Source organism: Agrilus planipennis, unplaced genomic scaffold (genome assembly GCF_000699045.2).
Source record: "Agrilus planipennis isolate EAB-ADULT unplaced genomic scaffold, Apla_2.0 scaffold8, whole genome shotgun sequence".
Classification (NCBI taxonomy): Eukaryota; Metazoa; Arthropoda; class Insecta; order Coleoptera; family Buprestidae; genus Agrilus; species Agrilus planipennis.
This window is the reverse complement of record NW_020442461.1, coordinates 3,251,854-3,278,475: the sequence shown is the minus strand read 5'-3', so window position 1 is coordinate 3,278,475 and position 26,622 is coordinate 3,251,854. Positions and strand designations below refer to the sequence as shown.

Here is a 26,622-nt window from a genome sequence, read left to right as displayed (position 1 = left end):
GCATTAAAAACACGCTCACCTTCAACGAAATTTCCTTTCCGAGGCTTTGTGTCAGCCCAATCACATATTGTGTCAATACTTATCATTTTATCGTAATTTAAAAACTTGGAAATTGCACGGTACACTATAGGAACTACGATAAATTTTCCCTAATCGGTGCCATGTTTTTAGGCTCCTCCCATTTGACGGATCCCAATACTTTTTGCATCAGACAATTGGTTTCTAATTAAGTGTTATTTTCATTTGACACTTGCAATCTCATCCAACAACAAGAGCATTCCTACCAATACCATAAATATGAAACACTTTGACATTTAATAGGGGTTAATATCAAATATTAATGTGAAAATTCATTTTAATTTTCTCCCACTACAAACTACGTCAAGTTAACGAGGGAAAAGTTTGTTGCTGTTGTCACACCCTTGCCGGGAATCGAACCCGGGACCTTTGGCTTTACGCACCAACGCTCTGACCACTAAACTACGAGAGGTGACAACAGCAACAACGACAAACCGTACTTATTAAGTCACAGATCTGTCGAACTAATGTAACTATATTAACACTATAAATATGAAACTCTTTGACATTTAATAGCAACAGCAACAAATTTTTCCCTCATTAACTTGAGGTGGTCTGTAGTTGGAGAAAATTAAAATGAATTTTTACATTAATAATATTCCATTCCTATAAATTTTTAATAAGTACTCATATTTTTTTTTGTGACGTGGTACGGTGTCTATTAAATTATTCCTGTAAGAAAAGTCTCTTACTTAGATAAATAATTTTCCAGAGTAAACATTTAACGAAGTCTCTAATCGAATTCAAATAGGATTCCGCTGAGAGGGCGAAGGATTATCGGCATGTTTGTCTAGCTTCGTAATTGTGTTATCCTAGTAATTATTATCCTATTTACAGACATCCATACGCGTGTGTACATAGAATCGAGCACAGCACGCATGCTGACTATGGGAATACGGACGTGGGTTGAAGTTGCATAACGGGACACGTGTAATAAAAAGATGCAAACAGATCTCATTTGCATCAAAAAATACACGTGAATGCACAAAATCACTTTTTGCATTCAATTACCGATCGTATGCCGACGTAGAACAATCGCATTTAATAACAAACCATTTACGAAATGATGCTAAACAATATTTATATAACTTTATTCATTTGGTCCTTCGAGCCGAATACGAAATGAAATTCATTTGTTTAGTAAGACACGAAGAACTCAATTTACTTTCAACAGTTCAATATTGACAGTTTCTTTTAGTTTCCAAGTCCAGTGTTTTCGACTTGTATTTGTGTTGGTAACTAACTCAGAACAGGGCTATAATCTACGAAAATGCAGGGAAAATCGAGTAAACTGCTGCAGCTAGAAATATATTAGTAAAGGAAATTGTGTTAGTAAAAACGAATTTGCGGTTTTAATTTTGAATGCGTTCATTTTCGACAAAAGTTAATTTCGAAAATTGTTAGAATTATTACAAGCTAGTAGTGAATGTCTAATAAAGCGAAATCAAAAATTTAATTAAAAGTTAAATGCAGTACGGCTTTTCTGCGCCACATTTAGTAGCCTTGTTTCTCAACCAATTTTGAGCAAATGTGATAAAATTCTTGTGTATCGTGAGGCACTTCAAGTCTCATTAGGTGGTCTTTTTGTTGGATGCCAGAACTATTGTATTACTGAGTTGTTTGTATGAAATTGTTACACTGTACCAAGGATTTCTTTTGGTAAACAGTGCGCTCTTTTTTGAAACATTTCTCTTTGAAAATAGAGACTTCACCCTATTTTTAATAAAAATATCATCATCATAAAACTAGAACATCCCACATTCGTAACTGTTTGTAAGCAGTAATCTAATCTAGGTCTGCCTCTAATGCTCTTAACTCCTGCTTCTAACATGTCTCTAACTACCCCTTCACGTTTGAGAAGATGTCATATCAACCTATCTCGCCTATTTGTTATAGACTTTCATGGTGAACTCCGTTCTCCTATTCTTTCTAATACCTCTTCATTTCTAACCTTTTCTATCCATGGTATTCTGATCATATTGGCCTATAACACCACATTTCGAACGCCTCTAATACTTATCAACATAAATTAGATAATAATCTAGAAACAACTTTCAAAACCTACGAGGGCGGTTCAATAAGTACCCGTGTTTGAAGACAGAGGACGTTCCTGAGGGAAATTGGTGTTGTCATCGTGTGCTGCCATCTATCAAACCACGCCAAAACGAATTTCAGACTGATTGATAGGTTAGTTTGGATTTGGCAGCCATTCGACTGAGACGTGTTTCGTTATTTTCGCTAAGATGGAAAAAGAGCAGTATCGTTAGGTAACTCGCTTTTTGTTTTTGGATGGGAAAAAATGCGAGGAGATGAAAACAAAGTTGGATACTGTTTATGGAGACATTTCGCCATCTACGACCACAGTTAGATATTGCTTAAACGAATTTAAACGTGGGCAAAGATCCGTTCTTGATAGGAGCGACCAGGAAGCCTGGCAAACGTTGTTACCGAGGAAATCATTTTATGGATTTTTTAGGAAAAGGAAGAACGATCACTGGACAATACTACAGTGAGTTATTAGACCGCTTCGACAAAAACTTGAAGGAGACACGGACGCATTTGACGAAAACGCACCGGCACATTCATCAGGAGTTGTTCCCGCTAAACTGCATGAATTACGTTATGAACTTCTGCCACACACCCCGTACTCACTCGATTTGACTCCCTGCGACTTCGTCTTGTTCCCTACCATGAAGAAATGACTAGCGAGAAGAAAAATTAGCTCAAACGAGGAAGTCATCGCCGAGACAGTGGGGATTTTGGAGAGTTTGACAAATCTTATTTTTTGGAGAGGTAAAAAAAATGGCAGGGAAGTTGGGTAAAATGTATCATTCTAAAAGGGGACCATGTTGAAAAAAAAGAGGTGTCTTCATTTCTAACACGGGTACTTATTAACATTTTTTTTTTGAAACATTAATTTTTGTAGAAAGGAGTTCAAAAATTATCGACTCAAAACTCTAAAACCCTGATTATGTCAGACTCTTCCTTCAAAAAAAACAAAGAGACAATCCTTACCAAGCATCTTGATGACTCTTCGTTGCGCGGCGGTTCCTTTCGACCTGGAATCGTTTCCCCGTTCCACCCTTGCACTGTTCCTTTGTATCCCAGAGCTACGAGCCAGTATTTTCGACTTGTGTAACCTAACAGCTATCAGTATATACAGCACGGTAATGACAGTCATGGGCCCGACAAAGAACAGGAACGACGATATTTCGAAAGCGTGTTGGGCATACTTGCCCCCAGTGACGGTGCAGATGCTCCTTTCGGAACCGTCGACGTTCACCTGGTGCTTTATGCCGAACTGGAATGCTTGAGGTGCCGCAAGGCACAACGCGAAGACCCACACCAGTACCACGTACTTTACCACCCGCGACAATTTCGACATCGTGTACGACAGGAACGGGTGACATATCGCCAGATATCTTTCGACTGTAAACGCGGTGATCGTTAAGACCGTGGCGTTGGCAGACGTCTCCGCGGCGTATCCCTGGAGCACGCAGAAAGCCTCGCCGAACACGTAATCGTCCGGATACCATAACGTGTATGTTTCCTGAGGAAGGCCGCATATCAACAACAACAAATCCGAAATGGCCAAATTGAACAGGTAGTAGTTTGTCGCGGTGTGCATCGATTTGTTGCGCGCTATCACGATGCAGGTACAAATGTTGCCCACGAGACCCGTGAAGAAGATCGTGATGAAGATGATCGTGACCGGAAGGATGATCTTGATCGAGTGGAGCGCGTCTTCGCCGGTTTTCGACGACGTTTTGTTCGCATTCTCGTGGATGAACGCAAGAAGAACGGTCGCATTGACGGCATCGAATGAAGCGTTGACGAACACGTCATCGCTCATGATCTGGATTCCTAGATGAAAATCTTCCACACGACAAAGGCAGTAGCAGCAGCATCTGGATCCATTAAAGATGGCATTTTGATGATTGATTAACTGGCAGATGTCACTGCAACAATAACGATTAAACCTTTGTATTATATTCTCCAATGATTTATTGGGGTGAAATTGATTAATTATGTAATCTAATGTAATTTAAAGAATAATAAGGCTCCAGGTAAAGATGGGATACAGGGGGAAATTCTAAAACATGCAGGACAAGAAGTTAGAGATCGTATGTTTTTAGTCACATTTACGAAACGGGGAAAGTCCCAGAGGATTATAAATGGAACGCAGTAGTAACATTACCTAAGAAGAGGGGCGCGGACAGGTGCGAGACATTTCGAACAATTAGCTTAACTTCCCATGCGTCAAAAATCTTAACTAGAATTGTACAGAGGAGGATGGAAAAAAGGGCGGAAGAACTATTAGGGGANTCGGGTGTTTCTAGAGTAAACATTAGGCGAGCACCAGTAATTAATGGGGAGTACCAAATGAGTTATTGCCCTTCAATGATTTGCGTCATTTAATATGCGACGAGTGGTACTTGTCGAATGATTTCAGAATAAAAATTAGGCGAGTTGTGGCGAGTTAAAAAGGAATAACAAATGGTTTATTGTCCTTCACTGATTTACCTTTATAAAATGCAACTAATAGTGTTTCTAGAGTAAATATTAGGCGAGCACCAGTAAGATAATGGGGAGTACCAAATGAGTTATTGTCCTTCAATGATTTGCGCCATTTAATATGCGACGAGTGGTACTTGCCGAATGTTTTCAGAATAAGAATTAAGCGAGTTGTGGAGAGTTAAAGAGGAACAGCAAATGGGTTATTGTACTTCACTAATTTCGAGGATTTGTTCTTAACGTTATTCGTTCGAATGCGATCTAGGCTTATATTGTTACATTTTGAGGACTACCGTAGTTTCTGACAGTAAACGGTCCTGGAGAATAATATATTTGATATTTTACAAGCATTATTGACCTTGGATACTACCTAGATACGGTTCTGGAAAATAACTGTATTCTTCCGGTGACTTCGATTTTCTATCAGTGTGTCTTTCTGATTAACTTCTAGATTGAACGACTTGGCGCTCACCCACGTTCACTGCAGTTCCTCTAATAAATGCCTATTCTCGGTCAGTATTATTCGTTTCCCATCTAGATCATTTATTACCTATTGTGAGATTGAAGACATTGGCCGATAGGCGTATTAATTTTCCTAGCGCTTCAAACAACGCGAACAACAAGTTATTTGACAACTGGCAACCGGCCATGAATGAAAATTGGATTTACTCAGTTACGTTGTTACAGTCCCTTGATGGTTCTTTGCGGTCTGTTGTCTGGGGTGTGCGATAAGGGAAGTTTAATAGAGACAGAGAGGCACTATCTGACAAATAGTCAACGAAGAATATCTACATCAATTCGATAAATTAATAAGGGTTTCGACGAAATTTCAATACAAATTTTAAGAAATTAGGAATTTTTTTATTGAATCCCTCGCTGACTACCCTTATATAGTAAATATGACAAAAATTATTCATTATCAAAAGCAGTGTATCGCTAATTATTTGAACCCTTTTACGTAATATCTACACCCCAGTTAACTAAGTTATTCCTGAAGGTTTTGTGTCAGCTTTAGAAATAGTTGTGCTGGCTTATTAGCGCTTCTAGAACGTACAAAAGACAGGTCATTAAATCTTTTGTGATTTATTAATTAACTTCCGCCATTAATTGCTAAAGTGCCCATGGTAGAACGAAAAGAGACTAGGTACTTGAGATTCTTTTAAAACTTTCAGGTCTAAAACTTTCATGCTTAACTTTTTTGATGTGATTCAATAAATGTGTATGGAAAGGAAAGTCAAGCACCAGAGAAGAAATTAATTCAATGAACGTAAGAAATTTCTTAGAGCTGAAATATAATTAAGCATGTTTTAAAAATATTACCAAGTATTTTCCGCTAATAATATTTGAAAGGGTTGAAAAGTTTTCAAATACCTTTGAAATTGCTGATAACTTTTTAATAAAAATTACCCTGCATTATTTATTTCAGATCTACCGCAATTTATATCTCTTGCCTCTTCCTGTTGCACTCAGACTCAGAGTTATACTTCACCAATAACGGTTTATATCTACATATAAGCGACCGACTTCCTCCCCAGTATTCCTAGTCTCTATTATCTCTTCTGGCGATTTAATTCAAGATCTCAAAACTTTATGCTACTTATAGCGATTTATTTACATACCGAGTGGATAAACCGCCCATTAAAATAGGTTCATCTATTTAAATTGTTTCCAGTTCGTATCAAAACGCTAAATTGGATTTCAAAAACATAGATCGCTATTTGCGTTGACAATTCTAACAAAACAAGCGCCACAACTAACAGAGCGAAGTTTCTACTTAATGTACAACTGGAATGGAAAGATTTTGTCTTTCGATATGCTGCCGGCTTACGGACTTTGTTTTTCGATTTCCGTCTTGCACCTGGGTATTTTCCGATTGATATCCTTTTTAGATAGAAGAATTGACCATATGCCGCACTGATTCGAATATAAGGTATATTGCCCGCTTCGATAGCGATAAGTAAGTTATCTGCCGAATTTAAATTATCTTATTTTCAGCTCTGCTAGGAACTGTCAAGCACATAAGGAATCTTTTCCGATAGAAAGATACATATTTATAAAACCATAAACAAAACTACGGCCAAAAAAAATCAAACTCTAGCGTTCTCCTTCATGTAAGAAAATGTATTCAATATTTTAACCCTTCTGGACTTGATATACTAGGACGTAGCATGGGAAAATCAATATAATTTATGAACTAATCTTACTTCTCATTATTACCCCTATTTACTTTAAAATATTACTCACAACGTTTAAGAAGTTTCTGTATTCAGTCGTTGAAGAATTCTGGTGGTATTTTTAGGATACAAGTGTCCCTAACCGCGTTTACAACGTCAACGGTGGTATAATAATTATAATTGAGAATTTCCCTTAAGGTAGAGGAAGAAGTGAATATTAGACGGAGCCAAAGCCGAAGAATATAGCGGATGTCGAATAAGTTCAAACATCGCGTAACGAAGAACTGTTTCAAAACCACCGTGCATCGACTTTATGCTAAACCAATTTCTTGAAATTTTAGCTGTATCATCAGTATTACCAAAAGTAAACAGCTTTTAAAAGAAAATGCAAAATTTTCTGATGTTAAAAATTCGATTATTGGGCGCTGTTTTAACAGTGTCGAAATATCGTCCAAACGTATAATTAATTTAGTTCTCTCTTTTGTTTTTGTCCTTAGTTACTCTACAATTTATTTTTAAAAGATACTGTCGCCTGTGTGACACCGTGATCCTTATTAAAATGCGACATTATCTTACCACCCGCCATTAAATACAAGGTTTTATATAATTTCATTATAAAAACATCGTCAATTTATTTTTTGTCTACAAATAATCGATCCTAAAGGCTTTTGCCTTCGTCAATAACGTCTTGTTTTTCTCAAGTTTTGTTTTTCGTGGCCAACTAAAGCATCTTTTTATAGATACTGGTATTTGATGGGCTATATGAACAAGGCGAACCTAATTAGCGGTGAATATTGCTCCATAAAATTATCCTTTTTTCCAACAACCAATTATTAGTGATATAAATTGTATAAATTACTGTAGCTCTACACAACGTTACGAAATTTTGTCGGGAATTTTATTGAACACAAAAGTTTATGTGTTTTATTTCGCCTTCAAATGGTATCTACATTTACCCTATGTTTTCAGAATAAGAATTAGGCGAACGCCAGTGAGTTAAAAGAGAGCACCAAATGAGTTACTGTCCTTCAATGACTCGCCGTATTTAAAGTGCGCCGCCTAGTACTTGTCGAATGTTTTTATAATAAGAAATAGACGAGTTGTGGCCAATTTAAAATGAACACCAAATGGGTTATTGTCCTTCACTGATTTGCCCTAATAAAACTCGTCGGATGTTTCTAGAGTAAAAATTAGGCGAGTACCAATGAGTTAAAGAAGAGAACCGAATTAGTTATTGTCCTTCAATGATTTGCACCATTTAATATGCGACGCGTGGTACTTGTCGAATGTTTTCAGAATAAAAATTAGGCGAGTTAAAGGGAAACACCAAATGGTTTATTGTCCTTCACTGATTTGCCTTTATATAATGCGGCGAGTGGTACTCGTCGGGTGTTTCTAGAGTAAAAATTAGGCGAGCGCCACTGAGTTAAAGGAGAGAACCAAATTAGTTATAGTCTTTCAATGATTTGTACCATTTGATATGCGACACGTAGTACTTGTCGAATGTTTTCAGAATTAGAATTAGGCGAGTGCCGGTGAGTTAAAGGGGAGCACCAAATGGGTTATTGTCCTTCACTGATTTGCCCTTATAAAATACGACGAGTGGTACTTGTCGTGTGTTTTCAGAATAAGGATTAGGGAGTTGCAGCGAATTAAAACGGAGCACCAAATGAGTTATTGTCGTTTAAGGATTTATTCTTAACGTTATTCGTTCGAATGCGATCTAGGCTTATATTGTTACATTTTGAGGACTACCGTAGTTTCTGGCAGTAAACGGCCCAGGTGAATAATATATTTCATATTTTACAAGCATTATTGACCTTGGATACTACCTAGATACGGTTCTGGAAAATAACAGTGTTCTTCTGGTGACTTCGATTTTCTATCACTGTGTCTTTCTGATTAACTTCTAGATTGAACGACCTGGCGCTTACCCACGTTCACTGCAGTTCCTCTAATAAATGCCTATTCTCGGTCAGTATTATTCGTTTCCCATCTAGATCATTTATTACCTATTGTGAGATTGAAGACATTGGCCGATAGGCGTATTAATTTTCCTAGCGCTTCAAACAACACGAACAACAAGTTATTTGACAACTGGCAACCGGCCATGAATGAAAATTGGATTTACTCAGTTACGTTGTTACAGTCCCTTGATGGTTCTTTGCGGTCTGTTGTCTGGGCTGTGCGATAAGGGATGTTTAATAGAGACAGAGAGGCACTATCTGACAAATAGCCAACGAAGAATATCTACACCAATTCAATAAATTAATAAGGGTTGTAACACAAACCTAAAATAAATAGCTCTAGTATTAGAAGCCTCACAAATTTTTCATTAGTTCTTAGTTCCTTTTTTACTTAAATTCAGTGGGAGACATACATATATGGCTCTACTATTATTAAATCCATATGATTTTTAGTTAGCCCTAACCTTCAAAAGACATGTGTATCAATTTGACAGCTGTTGCACTATTAGTATCTGAGTTATAGCATTTTTAGTGAAAGAACTTTTGTTGTTTGAAAAAGAAAGTGCTGTTTCATCAAGACAATGCACCGTGTCACAAATCAATGAAATCGATGGCAAAATTCCATGAATTGGGCTTCGAATTGCTTCCGCATCCACCGTATTCTCCAGATCTGGCCCCCAGCAACTTTTTTCTCAAATCTCAAGAGGATGCTCGCTGGACAGAAATTTCACGCCGATGAAGAGGTAATAGCCGAAACTGAAGCTTATTTTGAGACTAAAAACAAACCGTATTATAAAAATGATATCGAAAAATTGTATGTCCGCTATAATCGTTGTGTCGCCCTCGGAGGGAACTACATTGAATAATAAAATCAAATTCTATCAAAAAAAAATAATTTTTTCTATGCTAGTCTACGAACTTTTCAGCCTGCCTGTTAAAAAGACAGAAAGATTAAAACGAATGAAATGGCGATAGGTTGAGATATAAATTGCGATAATTGCGAAATTTAGTTTCAAATAAGATAATAGCATAGAACGAAAAAGACAACTCAATACTTTTTCAATTGTTACGAGATAGCGACAACGGTGGAGATTCATGTAAAATGAGGCCAAATATTATTTGCAATTAATAGCATGCACGATAGGTAACAATTATTTATTAAACGATTGAAATCCAGCTTGAATTTTAATTGAGCAATTAACATTTATTGCGTATAAATTTTATAAAATGTGTCTACAAAGTCGGGGGTGACTCGGTGCCTACCCCCGGGGACACATTTGCGTGAGTTAAAGTTCTTTACAAATAAGAAAACGAATGTCGTGAATGTCGAGATCTCAGTAAAGGATTTAGGATTGGGTAAACTGCTAACTTTTAGGTAGAGCGCAATTGGCTGAACACGCATATATTGTGAATTGTGTCATTGTTTGTTATTGTAACCTACATTTGAATCAGTTAAGGGTGTTTTATTTATTTATTATTATTATTAGTTCCACTTTTAGTAGCAGTTGAGTGCGGTGCATATCAAATAAGGTGTAAGGATCAAAGAAACTATAGTACTCGCGCTTTAACGTGGCACAAAAGTATTAAAAATGGCGCTACAGTTGCTCTATATCGTTGTTTATGGATTTTACGGTTACATTAGGTACATAAGTACACACAGTTACGATTGTACATACTACTTTACATAAATATGCCATTCAGGATGTGCTATATCATCAGCTATCTCAGCTACACAAATTTCTTTTACAAAACTACCTAGGCTAGATAAAACGTTATTACATAGTGGTAGATTACAAGAAGCATTTAAAACGTCAAAATAGCAAATACAACTACAAACTTTCGGAAATTTTTAACTAAACATAAAGGATTATTTATGGTGTTGTTTTTTCCATTAACCACAATACAGTCTTTCTGTAAACCTACATAACATAGATACTAAAAATATATGTATCTATATTTACAGCGATTTATATTCTTATATTATATTCGAAATTCTANAAGGATGTGGGCTGTTCTAGTTTTAGGGAAATGCGAAGTTTAGCTCAGGATAGGAAAGAGTGGAGGTACGTGTCCAACCAGTCTTAGGACTGACGACCTTATGATGATGATGATGATGATGTAATCTCCACCGGCATTTCATCTTTTGAATCTACCTTAATAAATCCTTAAATTGAAAGGCGAAACGTCAGCGGAGATTACATAATCAATAAAAAACATTTCACATCTTTCTGATTGCTTCTAATTGGAAAAATAAATTTGAAAACAGGACAATCTGCTCATAAGTTTGCTCATTTCTATTTTATAGAGAAAAAAATTCAATTTACTGAGTTTACAATTTAAAATAAGAAAAGAATGATGGCAAAACTGTAAAAGAATTTTTTTGTTCGTGTATGAATTGCTTTTGGCAGGGCATCAGCAAAGTCTGCTGGGTGTTACGCTGAGAAAGCATTTCTAATTTTCCACTTTCAGATTATAAAGGTACAATTGTAAATTCACTGACTGAAGAAATACATGACTGCTTTATTTAGTTTTCCGAACAAAACCATTCGATAAAATTTCAAGGCGGCAATTCGTCAATATATATAGAATTAGCTAACCTGAAGAAGCTTATATAATAAAATAAAAACGTAATAATAAAGACAGTTTTACCCTTAAGTTTTTGGCATTGATTTTTATAATAATATCTTATGAAGTAGAAAAAGTGGAAATTGAATTGATGAAGCATATTTTAGAATGAATAAAGTAGAAAACGTTTTAATAGATATGTCTGGAAAATATCCATCCGGAAACTGTGAAACGATTTGAAATTTCCGGTTCCGTTATTATGAAATCTCATTGAGGAGCTTTCACTAAACGTGTGACATCCCCTTCCTGTTATATTTTCACTCGACACATGAAAAAAGTCGCATTGATTTTGACTCTAAAATCATCCATGTCTACTGAACATTGTCCTGCATGAACATCAAATTTAATATCTTTTTTTTGTTTCACATGTCTAGTTACGAAAATTAAACCTTTATCTTAGAAGACGTATCCCTAGTTTTAATATAACGGAAAGGTAAAAAGGTCTTCTCTTTAAGACGATGTACCTATAGTAATAATCAACGAAAATTAATCAACCTCAATTAAATGATTACATTAACTATCTTCAATTATGTATTCAAATGAAAAATCGTTCAGTTTATCTACAATTTGGGGGTAATTGAGGTTGATTAAGAGCTTTATCACCGATTGCATCAACATATTTATAAAAAAGCGAATGTTTAAAAGTATTATCCATTATGATTATTTATTATTATAAGTTAATTAAAAGTATATTTTAGTTCTATGTTTATTTATATCGTCAATAGTCGGCCATCTTTATTGCTCCACTATGACGTAGTGTCGGCCATCATTATTTTCTTATTGTTGTTGTATTGTTGCAGTTGTCGGCCATCATTCTTCTGTAATTGTTGTCCTATTGTCACTGATGCCGGCCATTATGATTTTTTATTGCTGGCAAAAACGATGACTGTATGACGATTTACAGTAATCAAGGAAAACTTAAACCTCGATTTAATGATTACGTCAGCTATTGCAAAGAGAGTGTATTTTCAATTATGTATTAAAATGGAATATCTTTCAATTTATCTATAATTTGGAGGTAAATAGGGTTAGATTAAAAGCTTTATTACTAATTACAAGGTGACGACCCTAGTAAAGAATTTAACGAAACGTCAACATATAAAAAAAGCGAATGTTCAGAGTATTACCCATCATGATTCTTTATTATAAGGTAATTAAAAATAAGATTTTAGTTCTACGTTTATTTCTATCGTCAATAGTCGGCCATTTTTGTTGCTCCACTATGACGTAGTGTCGGCCATCACTAATTTCTTATTGTTGTCGTATTGTTGCAGTTGTCGGCCATCATTTTTTTGTAATTGTTGTCGTATTCTCTCTGATGTCGGCCATTATGATTTTCTTATTGATGGCAAAATAGACGACTCTTTATGACGATGTACAGTAATCAAGGAAAACTTAAACCTTGATTTAATGATTACTTTAGCTATCGCAAAGGGAGAGTATCTTCAATTATGTATTAAAAATCAAATGTTTTTAATTTCTGAACGTTTTCAAAACTAATCCCAGGCAACATGCTTTTATTACTAGTAAGAATAGTTTAAGAGTATAATATGAGTCGAGAAATATCTATGAGGTACTAAAGACGTTATACCTGTCCTATTCCCTGTTTAAAAAGATTTATGATCTTAATGCCACGCTGCCCAACTTTAATATTTTTAAACGTTATTAAAACTTACATAAATCTTAAGACTGTAAAATGTGACAGGTTGCGCATTAAAAATCCACTTCTTTTATTGATTCGAGAGAAGAACAACGTAACCCTTTTAAACGCTTTCCGTGTGGGTAATATTTATTTAGTGCTCCAGTTTTCCCAGCTGTCGAAATTTCGGGAATGACCCGCATAAATTTCCCAAAGCGCAAACACTAAATAAGTACATGTAATAAACTTTTCAGTTGTTAATCCTTTTCTTTTGGTTACATCAGGGAACTACATTAAACAAACCTGTGCATGGAATACAAATGTAACGCATTAGTCAACATTTATTTTGAATAATTTCAGAGTGACTTCAATGCTTCCTTTCTAAAGTTAAGCAAATTATATTGAACCTTCACGACGAAATTTCACTACAAATTTTAAGAAATAAGGAATTTTTTTATTGAATCCCTCGCTGACTACCCTTATATAATAATAAATATGACAAAAATTATTCATTATCAAAAGCAGTGTATTGCTAATTATTTGAACCCTTTTACCCCAGTTAACTAAGTTTTAAGTTTATTTCAGATCTATCGCAATTTATATCTCGTGCCTCTTTCTGCTGCACTCAGACTAGGCGAGCTGTGGCGAGTTAAAGGGGAACAGCAAATGAGTTATTGTCCACCAATGATTTGCGCCATTTAATATGCGACACGTAGTACTTGTCGAATGTTTTCAGAATAAGAATTAGGCGAGCTGTAGCGAGTTAAAGGGGAACAGCAAATGAGTTATTGTTCTTCAATGATTTGCGCCATTTAATATGCGACACGCAGTACTTGTCGAATGTTTTCAGAATAAGAATTAGGCGAGCTGTAGCGAGTTAAAGGGGAACAGCAAATGAGTTATTGTCCTTCAATGATTTGCTCCATTCAATATGCAACACGTAGTACTTGTCGAATGTTTTCAGAATTAGAATTAGGCGAGCTGTGGCGAGTTAAAAGGGCACAGCAAATGAGTTATTGTCCTCTAATGATTTGCGTCATTTAATATGCGACACGTGGTACTTGTCGAATGATTTCAGAATAAGAATTAGGCGAGTTGTGGCGAGTTAAAAGGGAATAACAAATGGTTTATTGTCCTTCACTGATTTGCCTTTATAAAATGCAACTAATGGTACTTGTCGGGTGTTTCTAGAGTAAACATTAGGCGAGCACCAGTAATTAATGGGGAGTACCAAATGAGTTATTGCCCTTCAATGATTTGCGTCATTTAATATGCGACGAGTGGTACTTGTCGAATGATTTCAGAATAAAAATTAGGCGAGTTGTGGCGAGTTAAAAAGGAATAACAAATGGTTTATTGTCCTTCACTGATTTACCTTTATAAAATGCAACTAATAGTGTTTCTAGAGTAAATATTAGGCGAGCACCAGTAAGATAATGGGGAGTACCAAATGAGTTATTGTCCTTCAATGATTTGCGCCATTTAATATGCGACGAGTGGTACTTGCCGAATGTTTTCAGAATAAGAATTAAGCGAGTTGTGGAGAGTTAAAGAGGAACAGCAAATGGGTTATTGTACTTCACTAATTTCGAGGATTTGTTCTTAACGTTATTCGTTCGAATGCGATCTAGGCTTATATTGTTACATTTTGAGGACTACCGTAGTTTCTGACAGTAAACGGTCCTGGAGAATAATATATTTGATATTTTACAAGCATTATTGACCTTGGATACTACCTAGATACGGTTCTGGAAAATAACTGTATTCTTCCGGTGACTTCGATTTTCTATCAGTGTGTCTTTCTGATTAACTTCTAGATTGAACGACTTGGCGCTCACCCACGTTCACTGCAGTTCCTCTAATAAATGCCTATTCTCGGTCAGTATTATTCGTTTCCCATCTAGATCATTTATTACCTATTGTGAGATTGAAGACATTGGCCGATAGGCGTATTAATTTTCCTAGCGCTTCAAACAACGCGAACAACAAGTTATTTGACAACTGGCAACCGGCCATGAATGAAAATTGGATTTACTCAGTTACGTTGTTACAGTCCCTTGATGGTTCTTTGCGGTCTGTTGTCTGGGGTGTGCGATAAGGGAAGTTTAATAGAGACAGAGAGGCACTATCTGACAAATAGTCAACGAAGAATATCTACATCAATTCGATAAATTAATAAGGGTTTCGACGAAATTTCAATACAAATTTTAAGAAATTAGGAATTTTTTTATTGAATCCCTCGCTGACTACCCTTATATAGTAAATATGACAAAAATTATTCATTATCAAAAGCAGTGTATCGCTAATTATTTGAACCCTTTTACGTAATATCTACACCCCAGTTAACTAAGTTATTCCTGAAGGTTTTGTGTCAGCTTTAGAAATAGTTGTGCTGGCTTATTAGCGCTTCTAGAACGTACAAAAGACAGGTCATTAAATCTTTTGTGATTTATTAATTAACTTCCGCCATTAATTGCTAAAGTGCCCATGGTAGAACGAAAAGAGACTAGGTACTTGAGATTCTTTTAAAACTTTCAGGTCTAAAACTTTCATGCTTAACTTTTTTGATGTGATTCAATAAATGTGTATGGAAAGGAAAGTCAAGCACCAGAGAAGAAATTAATTCAATGAACGTAAGAAATTTCTTAGAGCTGACATATAATTAAGCATGTTTAAAAAATATTACCAAGTATTTTCCGCTAATAATATTTGAAAGGGTTGAAAAGTTTTCAAATACCTTTGAAATTGCTGATAACTTTTTAATAAAAATTACCCTGCATTATTTATTTCAGATCTACCGCAATTTATATCTCTTGCCTCTTCCTGTTGCACTCAGACTCAGAGTTATACTTCACCAATAACGGTTTATATCTACATATAAGCGACCGACTTCCTCCCCAGTATTCCTAGTCTCTATTATCTCTTCTGGCGATTTAATTCAAGATCTCAAAACTTTATGCTACTTATAGCGATTTATTTACATACCGAGTGGATAAACCGCCCATTAAAATAGGTTCATCTATTTAAATTGTTTCCAGTTCGTATCAAAACGCTAAATTGGATTTCAAAAACATAGATCGCTATTTGCGTTGACAATTCTAACAAAACAAGCGCCACAACTAACAGAGCGAAGTTTCTACTTAATGTACAACTGGAATGGAAAGATTTTGTCTTTCGANTTTATTTATTTATTATTATTATTAGTTCCACTTTTAGTAGCAGTTGAGTGCGGTGCATATCAAATAAGGTGTAAGGATCAAAGAAACTATAGTACTCGCGCTTTAACGTGGCACAAAAGTATTAAAAATGGCGCTACAGTTGCTCTATATCGTTGTTTATGGATTTTACGGTTACATTAGGTACATAAGTACACACAGTTACGATTGTACATACTACTTTACATAAATATGCCATTCAGGATGTGCTATATCATCAGCTATCTCAGCTACACAAATTTCTTTTACAAAACTACCTAGGCTAGATAAAACGTTATTACATAGTGGTAGATTACAAGAAGCATTTAAAACGTCAAAATAGCAAATACAACTACAAACTTTCGGAAATTTTTAACTAAACATAAAGGATTATTTATGGTGTTGTTTTTTCCATTAACCACAATACAGTCTTTCTGTAAACCTACATAACATAGATACTAAAAATATATGTATCTATATTTACAGCGATTTATATTCTTATATTATATTCGAAATTCTAAAATAGTTTTCATACTTTTAAAACTGTTTTTGCATGGAATGAAGTTAAATAAATATTTATAAGAGAAAACAATTTCCATTTCCTTAAAACATGTGTACGTACATGTATTAAACAGATAAATAATAAATATAATCAGAAGAAAAGAAAAGAACTCTCGAACTGAGAAAATAATATTTCCTTTTAATTTTGTTAAGTGTACCTACTGGTAATGTTATATTGCGATTGAGATTTTATTCCAAACAATAGCTATTCCTCAAGGAGATTGCATAGAAAGTCTAAACTTCGGACACAAACTGTGGCTTTTAATTTAAACTTCGGGATCATTAGATCGCAAACGAAAGGCGGCGTCTAAAACTTTTTTAATTTCATAAAAGAGGTTCACTCAAACTGGGATACGGATTTTAGTGTTTAAAGATCATGAAAATATTTTTGTTCAATTACGTTACAGCCTACGGCTGCTTTTATATTTATTAACCGTTTTTTCTTCAGAAACTAAAAACATAATAAAGCAAGATGGAACCTTTTTTAATTACATCTCCACATCTTTTTTTTCTACACCTTGAGTCATTCGCATTTCTCGAAAGCTAGAAAAACTACATCTTTAACTATTTATGAACAGTATTCTAGTTTAGATCTACCTCTACCACCCTTAACTCCTGTTCCTGCCTCTAATATTTCTCGAACTAGCCTTTGACGCCTGTGAATTTGTTCTACTAACCTATCTCATCTTTTTTTTAATTGTTATTATCATTTCTTAAATGGTTGACCTTCATGGCCCCTAAAAATTATTGCTTCTGTCTCAGCGTAATAAAGTAAATGACAGCCGCGCATCGTAAGCGCGAGCGGCCTGGTAAGCCGCATCTAAAGTTCGCCCTTTTGTTCGAATTTTTTTTAGAGGTATAACATATCAGAAAAGCGCCCTAATTATTCAACAAGCTGGCGTATTCACTCTCGTTTACATTTCGAAATTTCTGAGGCAAAATTTGTAAATTTGAGTTTAAATATGCTTACGTAACAGGATCCTCTCGTTATGAATAATCTAAAAGAGTTGGAAATAAAAAAGTTAATCAACGTCCTTGGGTATGTCAGGATAAAAATTCTGAATAAAAATTGAATTAGTTTCTCATTCATATTCATACACATACGTATGAATAAATGATTGTTTCTAAGGATTTGCTTTGTATTATTATCTATCATTGTTGACTTCATTCTAATAAATAGCAATGTGATCCTAAAATTATGTATATTGTTGTGTTTAAATAATTTTATCAATGGACTAATCGATGCACTTCGCTCAACTACATCCACTTTTTTTTATTAAAATACAAGGAAATATACAATCTTCAACCCCTTCATTCATCCTGATTTTATATATTGGAAAACTCGCCGCATTTTGTATCGCTCAATTTGTGTCAGACTTTTAATTAAAAAGAACAAAAACAATTTAAAACTGTTCGGCAACCTTTGACGAAGTTAATACAGAAAAGTGAATGTATTTATAGGAGATTTAAGGGAAAAAAGGGGAAGTGTAATTTAGTGGTGAACGAAAAATCCCGAAGGTTCTCCTTGATGAATTATTTTATGAAAAAAGATATTTATTAAAAGCGCCTTTAACTCAAATCAAGCGAGGATCAAGACCGATTAAGTGATGTGGGGTTACAGTAATGAATCTAATGAAGGTCAGTATCACAACGAAGATAAAGTCAAAGCTAAGCGAATATCATGCTTAATTTGTTCAAAATGCTACTAAACTTTAATTAAATTGCTCTAAGATACTTAAGAAAATTAGAAAGATGAAACTTATGTAGTTATTAATGAAATACGAACTAAAATATACGAATTGTAGCTCGTCAGTATATGTAGGACCAACGGAAAGAACCTATTCAGAAAGAATCTAAGAACATATTAAAAATTACACTAAAAAATTAGTTCTTATGAACCATGGAACGTTTTGCAATATATAAAGATAAAAATACAAACAGTAGCAATAAAAAACAATTAAAAATGATAATGAATAATAATNAAATTTTATGAGCGTGGAATTATGCTACTACCAGAAAGATGGCAAAAGGTGTTGGACCAGAACGGTCAATATATAATTTAATAAAGTATTTGTTTATTATACGAAAACTGTCTTTCATTTCCACAAAAGAAAACGAAATGACTTTCCGAACAACCCTATAGAATGTATTTTCGTAAAGACGTGGTGGTCAACTTAATCAATCTTCAAATAAGTGATGCTAAAAAGACATAAAAATGAATATACCCTGGCATAAAAAGCACATCATTTATAATGAAATATCGTGCATCAGGTTGTTGGCGTAAACAGGAGTTCGCTCCAAATCATTTGTTAAACTTTTCAATTTTCCTATTCACAAAGAGCTCTCAATAGCAACTGTTATTCGCATTCACCTGTGACGTATTCAGCACGATGTTGTTATTTAATTTTTGAAGTTACCGAAACATTTATTGGATACTTTCGAGGAAGAGTGTAGTTTATTTTAGACAGGTACGAGTAAGTATTTTCGGCAACTTTGAAATTATTTTTGTATTAGCTCATGAAAAATGTTCTGTTTTGTTGCGTTTGTTTTTACACGTTCGGATAATAAACATTGCAACCGAATGGTACAACAACAATGATGTGAGAATTTATAGAGCGGGGAAAAATTGATCCTTAAATAAAAATTATTTACTTTTTTGTATCTATCGTTCATAAACAATTAATTTTAAAATCATATGTTTCAATAAGTCGAATGAACTGCTAGCTTGATAAGATGCAGATATTTCACGAATATCTTTCAAATTTTGTAGTAAATTTGTAGTGATAAATTCTGCTAAATCGACCGATTTGTCCATGAATCTTTGGATTCTACAAAATTGACTCTTTCACCACAAATTACTCATTTATTTAGGATTTCAGTTATGAAGAAACAGGATTTCGGGATTCTAACTGGACTTTATTGATGAACTCACCATTACGGATCATAGTAGCTTCAAAAGTGTTTGACGATTCGTCTCCTATCACAAGGAACATCTTCAGGAACCTCACGTTATCGATGCTGCAATCTTCTGGCATCATCATGCTTCAATACCTGTCTTTAGCTGTGTCGAGGTGGTAGTCATCTTCCTTGTTGAGTATTGGTAGACCTTAATTGTTTCCTTGATGATCCTGGTCGAATTGGATGCCAAGGAAAAACATGTTATGGATACAGAACTCTACATCCAATTCGACCAGACAAAGATGCTAGGCAGAAAGAGCCACTACTTCCCCAGGGCTATTAAGTAAATACTTGAGAGATCCATAAATACCCGAATAATCTCGACAGGGAAGATGGCTACCATCTCGATACAGCTTGGAAGCGGGTATTAAAGCATGATCGTATAACCACTCATTCGTAGTTACGAAACAACTATTTAAACAGCTGCCAGAAGATTCCAAGTCAGTTTAGCAACATCGTTGGAGATCCTGCATCGACAACGTGAGGTTCTTGAAGATGCTAGTCAGAAAGAGTCACTACTTCCCCAGGGTCATCAAGGAAGCACTTAAGATCACAAATACCCGAACAAGCTCAACAAAGAAGATGGATACTACCTAGACACAGCTTGGAAGCGAGTATTGAAGGATGATCGTATATAACCACTCATTTGCAGTAACGGAACAACTATTTAATCAGCTGCCAGAAGATTCCATGTCAGTTCAGCAACAGCGTTGAAGATCCTGCATCGACAACGTGAGGTTCCTGAAAATGATAGCCAGAAAGAGTCACTACTTCTCCAGGGTCATCAAGGAAGCACTTGAGATCACAAATACCCGAACAAGCTCAACAAAGAAGATGGATACTACCTAGACACAGATTGGATATTGAAGCATGACCGTATAATCACTCATTTGCAGTGAAAGAACAACTACATAAACCGCTGCCAGAAGATTCCATGTCAGTTCAGCAACAGCGTTGAAGATCCTGCATCGACAACATGAAGTTATTGAAGATGCTAGTCAGAAAAAGTCATTACTTCTCCAGGGTCATCAAGGAAGCACTTGAGATCACAAATACCCGAACAAGCTCAAAAAAGAAGATGGATACTACCTCGACACAGCTTGGAAGCGGGTATTGAAACATGACCGTATAATCACTCATTTGCAGTGAAAGAACAACTACATAAACCGCTGCCAAAAGATTCCATGTTAGTTCAGCAACAGCGTTGGAGATCCTCCATCGACAACTTGAGGTTCTTGAAGATGCTAGCCAGAAAGAGTCACTACTTTCCCAGGGTCATCAAGGAAGTATTTAAGTTCTACAATTTCAAGAACAATCTCAACAGGAAAGATGGCTAGTAATGCTTGAATAACCACACATTCACAATGATAGAACAAGTATTTAAGCCACCAACGCCAGAAGATTCCGAGTCAGTTCAACAACAGCGTTGGAGATCCTGCATCAAAAACGTGAGGTTCCTGAAGAAGCTAACTAAAATGAACTTTCTACTTCCTCAAGGTTATTAAAGAATCGCTTCAGATCTACAAATACAAGAACAATATCAACAGGGAAGATGATTAACACCTTGACACAGCTTGGAAGCGGATATATTGCAACCTAAACGTATAATGACTCATTCGCAATGATGGAATACTTATTTAAACAGCGTTGAGGATCATGCATCTGCAACTTAAGGTGCATTGAAGCCTGCACTTCCTGAAGATGTCTCCTTGTGATAGGAGGAGACAAATTGTCGAACACTTTTGGCGCAACCATGATTCATCACGGGGATTTAATCGAAAAGGCACGGTTAGAATCCGGAAACCCAGTTTCTTCAAATTGCTCATTTATTTAGATGCTGGTGTTGAATATGTAATCTGCTACCGCGATTTACGTGGAGCCTTTCGCTATAAGCGCGAATTGTTTCATTTTGCATGTTTTTTTACGTAAATTCTCTCTTAATTTTATAGAGACAATAAATAGCTATTTTATAATAATTGATTTTAATTTGATCACGACCTCGGTAGATGCGCAGCAAGTTTTTGTTTGTTCATCACGTTGGCGACGATTATCTTAAAAATTAAATTCCTAACAAACGATCATAGAGTTATAAAGCGTGATTTATGAGCGAAAGGATTCGAATTAAAAAGTACTAACAATAAATCACCGGCCTAATTCCGATCCCCTCGTCCTTTTTTTCTCTTTCGTCGCTTCTAATTAAACCGATTCGTTTGTGTTTCTTATTAAAACACACAACTCTTTTGTTGAATTTTGTTTGCGTTAAAACAGACTGTACAGATGCAGGAATGGCGACCGTCGCCTGTTTTTACATAAACAAAGGTATTTGCATGGAAATTTGGTCGTAAACTTGTATCGCAACCAAGGCGATTGTGTTTCTTGCTCTTACGTTAATTTAATCGATGCGATTTAGGCAAATGGCGCAGTGAGATTTTTAACCTCTTAAAAAATAAATTTGCAACCGTACTGCGTTCAAACTGAGTCAAAATTTTAAAACGGTTTCTGTTGTTGAATATTTAAAATAACAAACGATCAGAGTTGTCGACACTCAGGAAGAAATGCTAATGGAAATAAAATAATATGGCCGCCCCATTGTTTTCACGTTCAAAAACCGAAAACACGTTACAATTGTTAGGTTATGTTAGACTTGGCGTCAGTTCTACAATTCGTTCTAAAAACATCCGTCTGTTGCAGTAGGAGTTATTTACATTTAAATTTTAATGTATCATTTCAAAGTTAGATTTCCTGTTTACTAAATATTTTAAACACAATGTCATTTCTTTTAAGGAAATGTAGCCCATTATAGCATTAATTACGACAATTTGGTATCTACATTTTCTAGTAGTAATAATCTACTCCAACCGCGTGAGGCGTAACATATTATGCGTAATTTTTTTTTTTTTATTGGTACATATCTCATTTTAATAACATGAGAAGAACGTCCGAATTCCGATATTTTTACGATGCAATATCGATTTTATATTGGCTGTAAATCTTAACGCTTGGGAATTTGACACCAGATGATTCACTAATAACACGCGTAAGAAATTATTCCAAAATAAACTTGATCTTGAATACAAAGAATAAAAGAATACATATTTACGAAATACTAACATTGAAAGATGTATATTAACTAATATATGTATGATTAACTGTAAAACGGACACTACTGTGACTCTATTTCACAGTGTGCTGTGCGTAGATTAATTATTAATTAACAAAAACTGAATTTGTTGTTACTCTGAATAAACTTTGTGTGTTGAGTCGGTGTTTTGCTTTTCCATTTCAGACTAGTTTAAAGATGATGATTGAAATTCATATAAAAGCCATCCGAACGTTTCTGTAACAATAATTTTTAATTATTTCATTTGCTTACTTCCAAAATCTGATTCTCTTGTCTTCATCCCTCCTGTTGATATGTATCTACGTACCACTGCCAATTACTGTACAATTGCTTGTAGTATAATGCCTAATTACTGAAGCCAAAATTGATTACAAACCATTCAGAATCAGCCCCTGTTGGTTTCTAGTGGGCCCTGTCTTGTTTCGTAATTGTTAATTCATTCGTGAAATTTAACAAATAAAACTGAGTTACAACATTCTAAATGTAGATGTTTCGTCAATAGAATCCACATAAACGTATTTAAAAATGATTTACAACGTTAATTAGTTTGCGATTTAATCGGGAATAACTTGTTAATTGCTTCACGTTAAATACTAGTTGAAAGCATCCAATTCTAAGAAGTCTTTAGCCGATTTGTTTAATGGAAGTTTGGTGCGCTTATTTTGCAGTCAATAAGTCACAGTTGATTGTTAGCATCAAAGCTGTAGAATTTTCTTGGTTGCTTGCATCGATAACAAGCAAAGGATTTTTAATTTTTATTTCCAAAGGTCAAAATTTAAAAGTTGGACGTCATGTTCGAGTAGGAAACATATAAAAGGACTGCTTTTATTTATGATCTAAAGTATGAGAACAAATAACATCCCTCTTAACTCTGAGACTCGCAAACCGAAGAGTGTAACAAATCCTGTTAAAAAATGTGACACCTGCAGTTGCGAAAGAGGATTAATTTTCGTCCTTATTTAAATAAATTGTCAAACTCATACATCACATCAATTTAAGGCGCCCCTGGTATAATTCTTCCCTCATGAACCCCAGTATTTGAAAATGTCAGCCACTATAACTCTGCAACATCCTACCGGATTATCCTTGTTTTTCTTTTAAAAGTACTGAAATAGTATATGTTTATGTATGCTTGCCATTCTCCTCGAGTGCATCATTAATAAGACTAAGGGTGGTTTACCCGCCTACATGTCTTTCGCAATATATTAACATTTTGTGTTAAAGAAACTTATCCACTTTATCCATTCGTTAAAAATAATGCAGAAAATAAAACGAAATTATTTAAATTCATATAGTAACAAAAACGATATTTTGTTTCAAAATATGCATCCCTTTTAAAATACTTAATCTTTATCCTAACAGAAACCGAAACTACGTGAAAAAATTGATTGCGACTTCTGGTGGTCTACTAACTTGCTAATTTCATTGGCATCAAGCGTTGACAATAAAATTCAAATTAAATTTGTGATTAATTGAAAATTGCGAAACCTTTCGTACAACAGTAGATGATAAGAGAACAGAAGACTAAACCTAATTGTATTATTCCGTCTAGAATTTCATTAACGTTTAATATCTTACAATCAATTATTAAGAGTATGACAATTAAAACCTCCTTGAAATTGAATCCCTGGAATTAGCAAGTTTGATTGGACCTTCTTAAGGTAGTTTCATTTTCTAACGGTTTAAATCAGAAAATGCTACATTTAAAAATGAAATGGATATAGACTTTTACTCAAAATGATCATCTTCTTAAATCCTTGCTACTAAAGGATGATGACATAGTTTCTGACCCTGTAATAAGCCTTCTACTTTTTTTAAAGACAAATCACACATTAGTATGTGACCTTTCATAAATTTAATAGTATATGAACCTTCCATTTTCGAAAATACGATTTTTCCCACATAAATTTGTTTGTAAAAGTTAAGACGCCCTTATCCTACTTTTAATAAAGATGCACAAAATTTGACAAACAAGCTAAAAGGTGTAACTGAGACAATTAATAACGCGATCCTCTGGAATCAAGCCAAATTATGAGAATATCACAAATCGGCTCAAAATAAACTCGTACACGTAAATGTGTTGCATATATTATAAGATTAAAAGCGAACATTGCACTTAAATTAAAACATTCAAGGAAATCTGTGCGAAAATATTATTTTTACATTTAAGATAACGATCCGTTATTTTTTATGGAAAACAAAAGTGTTCCAGATTACAAAATCAAAATAAATTGATTTGAAATTGACGTAATTTCTTAACTTCTGATATCCAAAATAATATAATAATTTACATTGAAAAGAAACCGTTGGAATTAACCCGAAATTAAGTACAAAAATGAAAATTAGTTTTTCAAAAGAAATTTTCTACAAAAATTCATTTTTGGAAATAGGAAGATGTCTGTCTCGTTTTTTGGGCTATTAGATTAATTGATACAGCAATTGTAAAAGTTTGTATGTTGTCACCGAAATTGTTTCATAAATAATAATCGATCGATGATATAATAAAAGTTATTAAAATATTAAAAAATTGCATACATAGGTATACGAAATAATTATTACTTGGCCTCTATGAATATTTACGATGAAATTCCAAATATTTTCCTGCCAATACAAATTTGTCAAATAAACAAATTTTTATTAAACTCCACATCAAAAAGTTAACCACGAATCACGGCTGCCCAATAAATTAATGTCTTTTTTACGTTAAAGTCAAATTTATTTATTGTTTTTTTTTTTCTTCTTTTAAGGCCATGGAAGAAATACTTTGGTACAAAAATAAACCAAACGACAAATTCCACAAACAAATATTTTCGCATTATAATATAGTTAAGCCCACGCGTTAAATAGAGAAAATTTGTCAAGTTATGTATAATAGACAAACACAAACTATAATATCTAATAATAAAACAGGAAAATAATAAACCTGCTAGCAAAAGTATTCTCCACGTGCTCATAAAACATAAATTTATGTGTGGTTGAGCGTCTGCTAAGGTGCAAACATAATTTGCCAAAAAAATACATATAATATGTAACTCCATTTATCATCATTAGGTCGTCAGTCCTAAGACTGATTGGACACGCACCTCCACTCCTTCGTATCCTGAGCTAATCTTCGCATTTCCCTGAAACTAAAACAACCCACATCCTTAACTATTTGCGAACAGTAATCTAATCTAGGTCTACCTCTACCCCTCCTGACTTCCGTTTCTGTCTCTAAGATGTCTCTGACTAGACCTTCATGCCCGAGAAGAAGTTCTACTAACCTATCTCGCCTAATTCTTATTGACTTCCATAGAGTCCCCTGTAAGTTCTAACCAGTGCTTATTTAGTCATTATAAAATTCTTGTTAGCTACTTAACTTGCTTTCCAATTTCGACTTTATATAAACGGTATAAAAAAGGAAATTGTGTTTTATATTCCTTTATAAACAAGCTCGGTATTTATTTTCTCTTAAATTTTCTTTCCTACCGCCGGTTTGAATTATCATATGTGTACCCGAAGAGAATGTGGACCATGATAAAATAAATACCCCGAAGTGAATGTGCGTGGGGTTGAACCAACGATTGCCATGGAAACACGGGGTAGTGTGAGCGTCATGTCAGTGATGTAGACACACATACCTAAGGGAGGGATTAGAAATCGAGAAACAAGAAAATGTCAGCGATGTTTCCTGTGTACAACCAGTATGCAGTTAGGTCGAAATATTTGAAGAGGAATTTTAAACGTTTAATACAAATGTTTACCTTATTATATAAGAACCTGAGAGAGAGAGAGAGAGAGAGAGAGAGGG

General features: G+C 34.7%; 1 protein-coding gene across 3 annotated transcripts in view; it reads right to left on the bottom strand.

Annotated features, from left to right (window-relative positions):
* The window catches only part of LOC108734038 (pyrokinin-1 receptor), a 108,590-nt gene that overhangs the window by 31,320 nt on the left and 50,648 nt on the right, over positions 1-26,622 (bottom strand). For all 3 annotated transcript variants that reach the window (XM_018465424.1, XM_018465422.2, XM_018465425.2), the window contains exon 2: positions 3,094-4,037. In XM_018465424.1, coding sequence (XP_018320926.1) covers positions 3,094-4,037 — 944 coding nt within the window. The remainder of the gene's footprint in view (positions 1-3,093; positions 4,038-26,622) is intronic.